The sequence below is a fragment of the Komagataella phaffii genome, chromosome 4, assembly GCF_000027005.1.
Source record: "Komagataella phaffii GS115 chromosome 4, complete sequence".
Lineage (NCBI taxonomy): Eukaryota > Fungi > Ascomycota > Pichiomycetes > Pichiales > Pichiaceae > Komagataella > Komagataella phaffii.
Window position 1 is genome coordinate 71,510 of NC_012966.1, and position 14,572 is coordinate 86,081.

At 41.9% G+C, this 14,572-nt stretch overlaps 4 protein-coding genes across 4 annotated transcripts; 3 read left to right on the forward strand and 1 right to left on the reverse strand.

Moving 5' to 3' along the window:
- Positions 1-4: 4 nt before the first annotated feature.
- Positions 5-4,651, reverse strand: PAS_chr4_0035 (Putative helicase; the record flags this gene model as incomplete). The annotated part of the gene is made up of 1 exon (XM_002493395.1): positions 5-4,651. One exon carries the CDS (start codon positions 4,649-4,651, stop codon positions 5-7), a length of 4,647 nt encoding a protein of 1,548 aa, XP_002493440.1.
- A 2,132-nt stretch (positions 4,652-6,783) lies between these two features.
- On the forward strand, positions 6,784-8,413 carry PAS_chr4_0037 (Protein kinase involved in the response to oxidative and osmotic stress; the record flags this gene model as incomplete). Its single annotated transcript, XM_002493396.1, has 2 exons — positions 6,784-8,062; positions 8,157-8,413. The coding sequence occupies 2 exons, from the start codon at positions 6,784-6,786 to the stop codon at positions 8,411-8,413; spliced, it is 1,536 nt and encodes a 511-aa protein (XP_002493441.1).
- A 148-nt stretch (positions 8,414-8,561) lies between these two features.
- PAS_chr4_0913 (uncharacterized protein) lies at positions 8,562-10,114 on the forward strand (the record flags this gene model as incomplete). The annotated part of the gene is made up of 2 exons (XM_002493397.1): positions 8,562-8,606; positions 8,645-10,114. The coding sequence occupies 2 exons, from the start codon at positions 8,562-8,564 to the stop codon at positions 10,112-10,114; spliced, it is 1,515 nt and encodes a 504-aa protein (XP_002493442.1).
- An 857-nt stretch (positions 10,115-10,971) lies between these two features.
- Positions 10,972-14,127, forward strand: PAS_chr4_0038 (Translational elongation factor 3, stimulates the binding of aminoacyl-tRNA (AA-tRNA) to ribosomes; the record flags this gene model as incomplete). The annotated part of the gene is made up of 1 exon (XM_002493398.1): positions 10,972-14,127. One exon carries the CDS (start codon positions 10,972-10,974, stop codon positions 14,125-14,127), a length of 3,156 nt encoding a protein of 1,051 aa, XP_002493443.1.
- Positions 14,128-14,572: the final 445 nt, after the last annotated feature.

A 14,572-nucleotide genomic window follows, 5' to 3' on the forward strand; every position in this document is an offset into this window, starting at 1 on the left:
AAGGCTAGAAGGACTGGGCTTTTGCACTGAAAATTGAACCCCACAAATCTTCATTGCTGACGACCTCTCCTCCAATGATATTCTTATGTACCATGCCCTTTGTTGTTTTACTTAACTCTTCCTGATCGATGATGTCGCTGGTGATGTTTTGGTCCAAAACTTTACCATCGTCCTCAGTGCTTTTGTTTTCTACCAAGCGCATTCTCTTTCGAGTGGAAAGTCTTAGAACGCTTTCCTCCACTGTGTCCTTGATGGTGAACATCCAGATGGTGGTTTTGTGTTGCTGACCAATTCGATGAATTCTACTAATCGCTTGTAGCTCTAACGCTGTATTCACAAGAGGTTCACATAAAAATACGTGAGACGCATTCACTAGTGTTAATCCAGCGGCTTGTGCACGAGCATTCAATAAAAAACATGTAATCGATGGGTCACTCTTAAATAGTTCAACATCAGTCAGTTTTTCTTTATTTCTTCCAGACCCTTTTTCGAGTTTCAAGGAGTTTTTGGCTCCTATACATTTTAATCCATTCTGTTTCAAGGCAATAGCCAGTACTTCTAAAAGTTCAAGCCACTGGCTAAATACAACAATTTGAACATTTGAAATCTTGTTCTTTAACCACAATGCTTGCTTGACAATCAAATCAACTTTGGATCCATACATCTTCTGAATAGGGATATCTTGGATCTCTTGCAAAGTCTCATCATTCATGGGCTTGTAAATGGAATAAATCTCCTTCTTGAACTCTTCTTTTTCTGCTTCTGTATCTGCCTCGTTTGCCGTTAACAATGATGCCTTAAGATCATCTCTAGTAAAGGTAAAAAAATAGATACTAAAATGATCCAAGTGCGCCTTACAAAGAGGACAAGTAGAGCTCTTCTTGAGCCATTCTTTCAAACATTCTTTGCAATATTGATGTCCACATTTAGTCAGGGCTCCAATGGTAATATCACTTCGGCAAATGATACATAGCCTCTCATCGTTGTTTTGAGCATTATCGCCCAAAGATCGAAGGTAGTTAGACCTGAGTTGCGCTTGAGCTACCTGTTGTTTATATCGATTCTCTTCTCCCTCTGCGCCTCTAAGTTGGGCTGCTGGGTCCAGTCCTGTTGGCGAATATGGCATGACATTTTCGGATATTTGTTGCAAACCCTTGAAATAATTAACTCTGCTATTGAATGAATTGTTGAAAACAGTGACTATTTTAGATGCAGAGTTTAGATTTTTGGTCAATTCATCCACTTGACTAGATACCAAAGCTTTTATCTCCAGAAAAGCATTTTTAAGAGTCTCAGAATCATTATTTCCGGCCTCTAACGAAATCCTATCCAAAAGCTGGGTCAATGTTATTGAAACTCCGGTCATTACACGGGCTTTTTGAAATTCTGATTCTTCTTCTTTCGTACTGGATGGTATTCTATAAGTTGTAGGAACGCCTCTATTCCTAGAGGCTTTCAAACACACACCCCTATCAGTTAAGGCTAATTGAATCACAGAGAGGTATTTGTCAATCTTGTCTTGTTCTTCTGCGTAGCTTGACATTTCATTTCCCGTGGTTTCTTCGGTCTCAACAATGGATTTCGTTAACAGGGAAAAAACTACTTTGATCCATTTATTGACATATTCAGCTTGCGAATTCAAACGATGGTAAAGACCTTCCAAATCGTCTTGAAACGAAAAGAAATGCCCACCGGTGACATCTGGAACTTGAATTAGTTTCAACAAGTTAACTCTATCAACTTTCAAGTGCGTGTCTGACTCTTTGACATCAATATCTTTCCTGTCTTTGAAATCAGTGTCCTTTTTATGGTGAGCTTTACGGGTCTCCTTCATGAATCCGTTGTTCTTCAGAAAAGCTCTGGTCTTGGTTAAAAGATCTTTGTCACTGTTGTCAACTTGTTTGAGTCTTTCCTTTAGTAACTCTTTTCTGATATCTTCAGCTTTAGCATAGTATAGCCTTTCAATTTTTCTGTGTTCCAAAGAATCTCTATCCAGCAATTCATCTGGAACTTCATCTAGGTTTTGACGACTCCCTGACTCTTTCTCCTCCTCCGTTAATTTTGGATTGTATATTTGGTTGTGAGCAGAAGCAATGAAGAAGTAGCATCGATGCAGGAGCTCTAACCATGATCTCAATCTATGTTTCAAAAGTCCTTTCTTGGAGAAGTCCCCATTTTCATCCGAACTATCAGTCTCTTCCATCTCCTCTTTTTCATCTAATGGTTCCAATTTTACAGGGCTACCTTCATTAATGCCGTTTAGCAAATCATTTAATGCTTTAATTTGTTTTTCAATTTCTGTTAGGCAACTTTCCCATATTTCCAATGCTGATGTTGGTGCCTTCATGTACTCATATATCATACCTTGTTTGCATCTCGAAAGAATCTCAAGTCGTTTCGAAGTGTCCACATCCTGATCTACCTTTAACAGAATGTCATCCAATACAGCATCCATAGTCTTTAATCCAACCAGTTCAAACATCTGTTTCTTGATGTTCCCAGATCCAATTTGAGCATGGCAACATATTCTTCGTAACTTCTCTAGCCACACTCTCATTGTAGTCAGAACTGTCGAATTTGGTTCCCAATTTTCCAATAACGGCTCTCCTTTATCGTTTAAAGCAACATCAGACAGAAAGGACTTGAAAAGATTATCATAATTGTCTCTTTCCACTGGAGTTAGTGATATTGAAAGCTGAATTCGTTGCTGAGGTGGGAGTTTGATATCATCAGCAACCATCAACTTGGTATGTCTCAGAGCAATTTTTGACCAGAGACGAACAAATGTCAGTGGAGGTTTAGCAGACTTGACAAGTTCCCAATTGGGATTCTTGATCCTTACTCTTTTCTGAGAATCATTGTCGTCAAAGGGATGGAATCTCAGAAACGAAAGAATTGCTTGAAGATCATCCAAGTTGTTTCGAATCGGTGTGCCCGAAACACCCCAGGCATGGGCTCTAGGAATCATTTTGCATATTTTCGCAGCATTAGAAATCTTACTGGTCACCATTTGCACCTCGTCCAAGATGACTCTCCAGAATTGCAGCAAAACTAATGGAGAAGAATAATCGTATCTCTCTACAAACTCATCTGAGCTTTGCTTTCTTAATGTAGATGCTATTCTCTCACTTTTAGCAGCATCATTTTCGTTGGGAATACTTGTTGCATTCTCTTCTTCTATTTGTGCCTTCATTCGTCCATCCTTGGCTGCCTTTCTCAGAGGTCTATCGGTTGGGTTATACATTGCGTAGTGTACCTCTTTGGCAACAGTATTGTACGTGGTAAGAATGATATCGTGCTCTGCTAAATGTTCAGCAATGATCGAGGGATCTTTGAATTGTTTATTGTTGGATATTCCCTTGTAGAAGATTACTTTCAAATGGGGATTGAAGTTGTAAATGTCATCCCTCCATTGCTTGAGAATTGACTCGGGACATACGATCAAGGAGGATTTACACTTTCTCACGTTTCTACCTGCCACAGGATCAAATATTTGGCTCTCGAGTTCCAATTCGGGCCTTGGATGAAGCATTATCGTCGCAATCATTTCCACAGTTTTCCCCAATCCCATTTCTTCAGACAATAGGCCCTGGGCATTTGTGGGGGCAAGAGTCTTGAAGTATGCTATTATCTTATCAGGAGAGACTATGTTACCACTATACTGGTTGTAAAAATAGACCTCTTCGTCTATCCTTATTCTATTCCATCCAAACGAAAGCTTGTTTAAACATTCAATTAAGTAATTGTGAAAGGTGTCTGTATCACAGCTCTCAGGAGGAGAATAGAAAGGCAATTGGGTAGTCGTTTTGGTATCATGATTGAACTCTACACCTTCATGTCCCAACAGCCAATTCACGGTCTTACTTTGGAACTTGAATAGATTAGCATTAAGTCCTGGCACCCTGATGAGTTTCTCCGGAAATGGGGGTGTCCAGTTGGAGGTCGCATTGGAGACTAGTGAATAGAACATGGGAACATCTGGTACTGAGTACTCAGTTGATGTTGATTCAAACAAAGTGGGATTCGACCACGATAATTTGGTGATTAGATTGAGAATATGCGTGGACCAATTCTGGGGAAAGTTAATAAATATTCCTTGATGAACGGATATTTTGTATTCTAAATGAAACGCAAGTGGAGCATTCTCAGAGAACAAAAATTTGATCTGTGGTCTAACTATGATTATATGGTCACTTCTGTGAACGATCCTGACTCTTTTAAAGAACGGGAGATGGGAGATTACCAATTCTTTAATCTTGCCTAGTCGAATGCTAAGTAGAGGCAAAGATGAAAGCCTTTGCTTCCTTATGCTTTTGACTATCAGAATGTCATCTGATAGAGACAACTCAATATCTTTAATCGTGAGCTCGTCTCCAAGCTGTCTCAGCAAAGAGCACCCTTCTGGCTCATCTATCGTCCCGCAAAAATCAACTTGGGCTAAATCCACCGAGTTTTTGCTAATTTCAGCCAATTCTGGGGAGATCGGGATAGGATTTGGTTCATGATCATCCTGTAGTTGATTGTACCCTCTTTTTCTCGAAACAGGCTCTTCCTTGGAAAGCTTCAGCTTCGACTTGTATGCAAGAACCTGAGCAATATTCTCTATCTCAAAGATCACGACTTCAACATTTTGGTGAAGTATACTTGACATTGAGTGATATGAAAGGAAGTTGATTAGATTATATAATCTAGGCTAATCTCTATTCCGTGCCATCGTAAGAAATATTTCGCGCCATCTCTTTGATAAACATTATGAATCCATCAGATGGGTGACATCTTTCCAGATCAAGTGCCTGTTGTCGCTGTGACCGAGTTGTAGTTGTCTTTGACTGCGAAGTATGATATTTGCTCTAACCATTTATCAGTATTGCATACAAAGCAATATGCTAGGGTTAACTGGTTAGGTTAAATGGATTTTTGTTGTGAAGATCTTCATCAACGTCATTCTTAACAGTTTCTGACGACCTGAACACATTCATTAGCCTTGTGTCCACAATAGGCCAAATCCAGGTGAGCCGTTTTAGTTTTATATGACTGCTAATGTGACTAGTCTATTTAATCGCTGTCCAAATTCCGAAGAAACTATCTTTCCTTTAAGAATCATGGTAGAGCCAACAAGAGGCTATTTCGAAGGGGGCTCCCTATTTGGAAACAGTCAGTTGAATTAAAGGATTGTAACTACAAGCTATTTTTCAAAAGTTGTTATAAAGAATCAGGTTTGAAACAACATACCATTACATGAAAAAAAAAGGTTCACCAGTAATTCATGCTAATGTCCTGACAACCTCAGTGTGCGGGTCATAACATAGAAGAGCTTTTCACTTTAGTGCAAGAACCACCAACCATTTCATTGAAGTCTGTTCCTTTGAAACATTACATTGCATTGCATAACATGACATTATAAGCTTCTCTTTCGAAGCTTAGATTTGATGGCTCTTATCAATTCGGTACGGCAGTCTGCTATCAAATCAGTCATATTTCCTGTAGAAAGGACTGTATCGTAGATTCAGAAAATGACATGTCAATGCGAATTATATGTTGGAACTGTGTGAATACTCCAGGTAATTGCTGGAATGTTCACCGCTAGTTTTCCAGATGAATGACATCAATGCTATTTACTAGCAAATCTTTGATTTCCGGCTCTTACGAATAAGGTACTCTTTATTCCATGACAGAGGACTCAGGAAAGTTTCGTTGTTCCATTAAAAATTGACAGTTCAACAGGAATTGTATGATGTGGATAAGTATTAGTGTCAACTTAACTTTGAAGTCCAAGCACAACACGGATACAGCTATTGTTACCTCTCAATTCACAGCTCGTTGGATCATTGCATGTCAAGGAGATTCAAAACTCACACTCTACGCCAGAAGAGATTCCCAGCAACACCATGTGGCTCTAAAGAGATTAGCACCTGAAATTTGTTACAGGAAAGTCCACCTGGTTCTTCAGGTGCAAAACCACTGATGACTGCTCGGACGAATATGATTGCACGTACGCTAACTGCTACCCTTTAAGGTTGTAGTTAGTAGTGCTCGGCTGCATGGTAATTCATTTCTTCAAGTTGTGACCGCTGTTCCCATTTCTCCTCTTGCCGTCAAGAAACAGTTCATATCTCTTTCAGGTGAAACCCAATTGTGCAGTCATGCCGCCCAGATTCAGGTGATGGAAGTGGATATAACTACGATTAAGACCTATGTATTAAACAACTTTGAGTTACGCCAATTATTTGCCAAGTTACCCTAGCAACGCTGTTCAGTCTGCGTGGTTTCTAGCAAAATAGATCGACTACAGCTGGTTGACGATCAAAGGTGGATACGAAATAGGCAGGGCAGGTGCAAGCCATGATCCTGAGTCGCCGCTTAAAAACTTTGTTGGGTTGAATGCGTGTCACCTACTTACAATATGCAAGACCTCTCGACCCCTAGAGGGCAGAGATTCGCAATTCGGGAGATCTATATTTTCCTGACGAGACATTATTTGACCGGTACATCCAAGAAGCTGTATGAGTTCATATCCTACAGACTCTTTCAAACGTACAAATCAAGTACTGCTCAGACCTATTCCTGTAGCTATATATTAATGATCGGCCCCTATAATAAAACATTTCGCCCCAATGAGCAATATAATACCCTGATTAGGTAATCTATCTTTTGATTCGCTATTGTCATTTTTGAAGGGGGCATTTCAGATAATACCTTTTGCATTGATTGCTCCTTGCCAGCCAACGCTCCTTTTGGGGATTCTAAATTCATGTTTGGCGTAAGTATTCCCACTCCCCAATCATGCTCGATGAAGAAATTCTAACAAGTCGACAGAATATCAAGCAGTTTATCCGACACGGGAAACAAGCTCATGTTCAACCGGAGCCTACCAATCAGCCTTCTCCTCGGGAATCATACAGCATGGCAAACCATGCTGTGGAAGACCGCTTTGATTACAACATAGCGACTGATCCGAACGCTGGTAATGATAATACCAATCAACATCACCATAAATCTGACAAGTACTCCGAGATTGCTCAGGGTCTTGTTGAGGAAGAGAGCAAGGAGCGTCAAAAGAAGCAACAAAGTATGAATATGGAGAGATACGACCTTTTAGAGAAGATGGGAGAGGGTGCTTTTTCCGTAGTTCACAAAGCGCAGGATAAGACTACTGGCCAATTTGTAGCGATAAAGATCATCCGGAAGTACCAACTGGATGCTCAACAACAAGCGTCTGTGCTCAAAGAAGTCACAATCATGAGACAGCTGCGACATCAAAATATTGTAGAATTCATCGATTTCATTGAAAGTGAGGACTATTATCTTATTGTGCAGGAGTTGGTTTCTGGGGGAGAGCTATTCGCAGAGATTGTTAAGTATACCTACTTCTCTGAGGATTTGGTGCGACACATTATCATTCAAGTAGCGCAGGCCATTAGATATCTTCATGAGGTGGTAGGCGTCGTTCATCGTGATATAAAGCCCGAAAATCTGCTGTTCGAGCCAATACCCTTTATGCCCTCAAAGCAAGTCAAACTTCGAAAATCTGACGATCCATCCTCCAAGAGAGACGAAGGAGAATTTGTATATGGCCTTGGTGGAGGTGGTATTGGTGTGGTAAAGTTGGCAGATTTTGGTCTTTCAAAGCAGATATGGGAATTCAATACTAAGACTCCTTGCGGAACCGTCGGGTACACAGCACCAGAGATTGTTCGTGACGAAAGGTATTCCAAGGAGGTAGATATGTGGGCTATTGGTTGCGTTGTATACACATTGTTATGTGGATTTCCTCCATTTTACGATGAAAGAATCGATGTGTTAACGGAAAAGGTCGCCAGAGGGCAGTTCAGTTTTCTGCAACCTTGGTGGGATGAAATATCTAGCGGGGCTAAGAACTGTGTTTCCAAACTTCTCACTGTTAACCCTAAACAGAGGTATACCATTGATGAGTTCCTTCAAGATCCTTGGATTATGGAGCATATTCAGAAATCTCAGCAAGCTCAATTGCAACGTCTGACGTTGAATCCTCCAATTCTGCCTTCTTCCACTACTAAACCTGCTGCTGGCATATCGAAACCAAGTACGAAACACCCAATCCAATCTCTTAATAAAAATACTTGATTTGGTCGGCTTTGATACTGAAATGTATAGCCCTGCTGCTGTTGCTCTGAGAGATGCCTTCGATATATCGACCGCTGTCCATAGAATTGGAGAGGAAGCTGCTTTAGGAAAGACATATGCTCAAAAAGGACAAATGGAAAGTTTAAGGGAAGATGACGAGTTGCACTCTCCAGAATCTCTGGATAGTCCTCCAAAGCCGGCTAAGCAAACTATTCCAGTTTCCGATAACCAGCTATTTGATTTGTCATTAGCGGGAGCTTCTATCCTTGAACGAAGGAAGAACAAACGAAAAACTGTGCCTGTTATCTAGTTGTGTATCATAGATTTATCTTATTTTTATGTATATGGGACCGTCCTAGAGTCTCTGTCCGTCTTTGAGTGACTTGTCTATCAAGCAGCTCCTCCTAGAGTTTTCCCCAGGGCGCGCTTGCCGTTTAACTCTGTTCCATCATCTTTGGATGCCAAACCTTCCTTCTAGCTTGAACAAGATGACTGCTCAAGCCGTGAAATACGCAAACGGTATGTCATCTGCCCTCTCCCGTGTTTGAGACTCTATCCACTAACTTTAGATTTTATCACCTTCCTGAACAATTCACCTACTCCATACCATGCTGTCGACTCCGTAAAGTCCAAATTGGTAGAGTCGGGGTTTAACGAGCTCAGTGAGAGAGTTAATTGGGCCGGAAAAGTCAAGAAGAATGGCGCTTACTTTGTGACTCGTAACAATTCGTCCATTATAGCCTTCACTGTTGGCGGGCACTGGCAGCCAGGTAACGGAGTGTCAATTGTTGGAGCCCATACTGATTCCCCAACCTTGAGAATCAAACCCATATCCCATTCGACTAAGGAGGGATTTAACCAAGTTGGAATTGAAACTTATGGTGGAGGCTTGTGGCATACGTGGTTTGACAGAGATTTAGGAGTAGCTGGACGAGTGTTTATTGAAGAAGAAGAATCTGGTAACATTGTGTCCAAGTTAGTCAAGATCGATAAACCAGTATTGAGAATCCCCACACTAGCCATACACCTTACCAAAGAGAGAGCTAAGTTTGAGTTTAATAAGGAAACTCAATTCCATCCAATCTCATCGCTTGAAAACTCCTCTGAAAAGGAGAAAAACAAAGATGAGGAACATGACGCTTGTGCAGGAGAAGATTTGACTACGGAGGAGTTTAAGTCAATTCAATCTGTTGTGGAGAGACACAACAAACAATTGCTTGATCTGGTGGCTGCAGATCTTGATTGCTCTATATCCCAGATAGTGGACTTTGAATTGATTCTTTTCGACCACAACAAACCAGTACTCGGAGGTTTGAATGAAGAATTTGTGTTCTCAGGAAGATTGGACAACCTAACTTCTTGTTTCTGTGCCACTGAAGCGCTTATAAATGCCAGTAAAGATACCAACAGGTTAGATCTGGATACTAATATTCAACTGATCTCTCTGTTTGACCACGAAGAGATTGGATCAGTTTCTGCTCAAGGAGCTGATTCTTCATTTCTACCTGACATACTTCAGCGTATAACAAGACTAACTGGTAATGAGGTTAGCACCGATCTGGAAGGACAACCAAATTCTTTCTTTTTAGAGTCAATGGCCAAATCTTTCCTACTATCTTCAGATATGGCACATGGTGTGCATCCCAACTATGGGGAAGTCTATGAGAAGCTAAATAGGCCAAGAATCAACGAGGGACCAGTGATCAAAATAAACGCTAATCAAAGGTACAGCACCAATTCCCCAGGTATTGTTTTGCTCAAGAAGATTGGTGAGTTGGGAAAGGTCCCCTTGCAATTGTTTGTTGTTAGAAACGACTCTCCCTGTGGGTCAACAATTGGTCCAATGTTGAGTGCTAAACTTGGACTTCGAACGCTGGACCTCGGGAACCCCCAGCTCTCCATGCATTCTATCAGAGAAACTGGAGGTGCTCGTGACGTTAAAAAGTTGGTCGATCTTTTCGAAAGCTATTTTGAGAATTATTACACCTTGGAGCCTAAGATTAAGGTATAAGATAGACGTTTGGCGAAACTAGATGGTGTTAGCTAGATTTATATATCACTACTACATATATCATGTATGAGGACTTGATTGAATAATTAGATTAAAAGGTCGGAATCTGAAAAAAAGACTTATATATCTTTCAAGAATGAAAATTAGGCTACTCGTATGGAAGATCATAATAGTTGCGACCAATATATTAAATACTCATGGCAGACTTTGAAAGTACGAAAAGGGCCGCTAGTAAAGATCATCCACCAATTATAGTCATGTCCAACTAAATGATGAGTATTGTTCACATCCTTGGTCATAGGCCTCCAACATATCCATCTTCATTACAGGCCCCAACAAAATCTAATTACCACTACTTTTCCTTATCGGGAAATTCAGGGCTGTATCAAACTCATCGATCGAGACAGATTCCACTTGGATGTTGTTGTGTCTGTCACATTGGAAACAAAGATCGGCCCATCTGCTTCCTCAATTGAGCCCACAACTTTCAAAAAAAGGCCCCACCTATACAGATGATACCCGTTGATACCTCATCTGACAGTTGTATATAACATAGCCTCCCCCCATAACCCACATGTTTGAGCCTTCATTTCCTATTTGATTAAGATAACATCCATCCACCCAGATGAGTGTTACCCGGATTGCCGGCGTACATTGTAGTATGGCGCTCTCTCTAGCGTATCTGTCAGACTGAACGTGCGGCTCATGATCTTTTCCTTTTTTTTTTTATTTTTTTTTTCACGTTTTCCGCAAAAAAAGAAAATTTTTTTACCTACTTTTTTTCTTCGAGGGTTAATTGGTATAAAAAAAACTCACAAATTTTCTCTCTCTTTTTTTTTTCCCTTCAATCAGTAAAGATGTCTGCTGCTAGTGAATCTAAACAATCAGCTGAGGTCCTTGAACAGCTTTTTGAGAAGCTCTCCGTGGCAGTGCCGGAGGAGCGTGACACCGCTGCTGCTAACGTTTCTTCGTTTTTGAATGGTTCTATTATTGAACACGATGTTCCATTCGAATTCTTCAAAGAGTTGAAGAAGACCATCAAGAACAAGAAGAACACAAACGGTCAACTGAATGCCTTGGAGGCCATTGCTCACATTGCATCTGATACCAACCTGTCTCCTTCTGTTGAGCCATACATCGTTGACCTGACTGAGGAGATTTCCATCTTGGCTGGTGACAAGAACAAGGAAGTCCAAGAGGTTGCCGCTAAGGCTTTGCTTGCCGTATCGCAGAGTATCACTCCTGTCGCTATCAAAGTCATTCTTCCAATTTTGACTCAAAGATTGGCCGAGACCGCCAAGTGGACTGAGAAGGTCGCCATTTTGGATGCTATCACCTCTTTTGTTGACACTTCCAAAGACCAATTGGCTCTTAGAATGCCTGAGTTGGTTCCAGTTTTGTCTGAGGCCATGTGGGACACCAAGAAGGAGGTTAAGGCCGCCGCCACCGCCACTATCACTGCTGCCACTGCTACCGTCGTCAACAAGGATATTGAACCTTTCATTCCAAAGTTGATTGAGTCCATCGCTAAGCCAACCGAGGTCCCAGAAACTGTCCACACCCTGGGTGCTACTACATTCGTTTCTGAGGTTACCACTGCTGCTTTGTCTATCATGGTTCCTTTGCTTTCAAGAGGTCTTGCTGAGCGTGACACTTCCATCAAGCGTAAGGCTGCCGTCATTGTCGACAACATGTGTAAATTGGTCGACGACCCACAAGTTGTTGCTCCATTCATGGAGAAGCTGTTACCTGCTCTGAAGGCCAACTTCCAAACTATTGCCGACCCTGAAGCTCGTGATGTTACCCAAAGAGCTCTCAACACTTTGAGAAGAGTCGGTGCTGTTGGTGCTGATGATGCCATTCCAGAGGTTTCCACCGCTGGTGACGTCCAAGTGACTTTGGAGATCTTGAACTTCTTGACCAAAGACAACAAGATTGCCCCAAGATTCGACATTGCCAAGACTTACATTGCCGCCATTGCTGGTGACTTGGTTGACGAGAGATTGATCGACCCAGAGACTTGGATGCAAAACCTGACTCCTTTCCTGACCATCTTCTTGCACGAGAAGCAATCCAAGGAGCTTGTTGAAGAATACAGAAAGAGATCTGTCGACAACATCCCACAACCTCCTTCCTTTGAGGATGAGGACGATGAAGGTGAAGATCTATGTAACTGTGAGTTCTCCCTGGCTTACGGTGCTAAGATCTTGCTGAACAAGACTCAATTCCGTTTGAAGAGAGCTAGACGTTATGGTCTCTGTGGTCCTAACGGTGCTGGTAAGTCAACTTTGATGAGAGCTATTGCCAACGGTCAAGTTGAGGGCTTCCCATCTCAAGATGAATGTAGAACTGTCTACGTCGAGCACGACATCGATGGTTCTGAAGCCGACACCTCCACTGTTGACTTCATTTACGGAGACGGATCTCTTGGTACTAAAGAAGAGATTATTGCTAAACTTAAGGAGTTCTCCTTCTCTGACAGCATGATTGCTGGTCCTATCCAATCCCTGTCTGGTGGTTGGAAGATGAAGCTGGCTTTGGCTAGAGCCGTTCTTAGAAATGCTGACATTCTGTTGCTAGATGAACCAACTAACCATTTGGACACTGTCAACGTTGCTTGGTTGGTCAACTACTTGAATACTTGTGGAATTACATCCATCATTGTCTCCCATGACTCTGGTTTCCTGGACAAGGTTGTTCAATACATCATCCACTACGAAGGTTTCAAGCTGAGAAAGTACAAGGGTAACTTATCCGAGTTCGTCAAGCGTGTTCCTTCCGCCAAGTCCTACTACGAGTTGGGTGCTTCTGAATTGGAGTTCAAGTTCCCAGAACCAGGTTTCTTGGAGGGTGTTAAGACCAAGCAGAAAGCTATTGTTAAAGTTTCCAACATGACTTTCCAATATCCAGGTACTGAAAAGCCACAGATTAGAGACATCAACTTCCAATGTTCGTTGTCTTCAAGAATTGCCGTCATTGGTCCTAACGGTGCCGGTAAGTCCACTCTGATCAACGTCCTGACTGGTGAGCTGTTGCCAACAATCGGTGAAGTCTACGTTCACGAGAACTGCCGTATCGCTTACATTAAGCAACACGCTTTTGCCCACATTGACTCCCACTTAGACAAGACTCCTTCCGAGTACATTCAATGGAGATTCCAAACCGGTGAGGACCGTGAGACCATGGACCGTGCATCTAGACAAATCAACGAGAACGATGAGGAGGCTATGAACAAGATCTTCAAGATCGATGGTACTCCAAGAAGAATCGCTGAAATCCACTCCAGAAGAAAGTTCAAGAACTCTTACGAGTACGAGTGTTCGTTCTTGCTGGGTGAGAACATTGGTATGAAGTCTGAGAGATGGGTTCCAATGATGTCTGTTGACAACGCTTGGTTGCCAAGAGGAGAGTTGGTGGAGTCCCACTCCAAGATGGTTGCTGAGGTCGATATGAAGGAGGCTTTGGCTTCTGGTCAATTCCGTCCTTTGACCAGAAAGGAAATCGAGGAGCACTGTTCCATGTTGGGTCTGGATGCTGAGTTGGTTTCTCACTCCCGTATCAGAGGTCTGTCTGGTGGTCAAAAGGTCAAGTTGGTCTTGGCTGCTTGTACCTGGCAAAGACCCCACCTGATCGTCTTGGACGAGCCTACCAACTATTTGGACAGAGACTCCCTGGGAGCTTTGTCTAAGGCTTTGAAGGCTTTCGAGGGTGGTATCATCATCATTACCCACTCTGCCGAGTTCACTAAGGACTTGACTGAGGAAGTCTGGGCTGTCTTGGACGGTACCATGACTCCATCGGGTCACAACTGGGTCCAAGGTCAAGGTGCTGGTCCTCGTCTTGAAAAGAAGGAGAACGAGGAAGACCAATTCGATGCTATGGGTAACAAGATCGCTGCTGTCAAGAAGAAGGTTAAGTTATCATCTGCTGAGCTGAGAAAGAAGAAGAAGGAGAGAATGAAGAAGAAGAAGGCTCTTGGTGATGCTTACGTTTCCTCCGATGAGGAGTTTTAGATGATATAATTATGCATCATCTTCACTTGTAATTTCTTAGTGATTTATGGCATAGGAACCGAATGTTGTGTTTAATTCATAAGTTGTACTTAGTCTGTGTAGAGTGAACACAGATAATATTTTATTGTTGACCTGAGCGGAAAGAAAAGTTAGGTGCTACCTTTGGGTGTCGCAACTGCTTAATTGGCCTCCTAAAATTCGCAGCAATGCAAATCTCTTCTTGTAGTATCTTCACCCTATCTTATCTCGACCCTATTTTACTTTGTACCATTTCATGAGAGAGCTTTATATTCTGTCAATTCTTGTTTTACTAACTGTCATCAGATCTCAATTAGTCGTACAGAAGGCTAATTTCACTAGTTTGACCAATGTATACGCTCCAAAGACAATTACCTGTCCGCCGAATACCTCTTTGATAAGAAGAGCTGTAATTATTACCCATTCG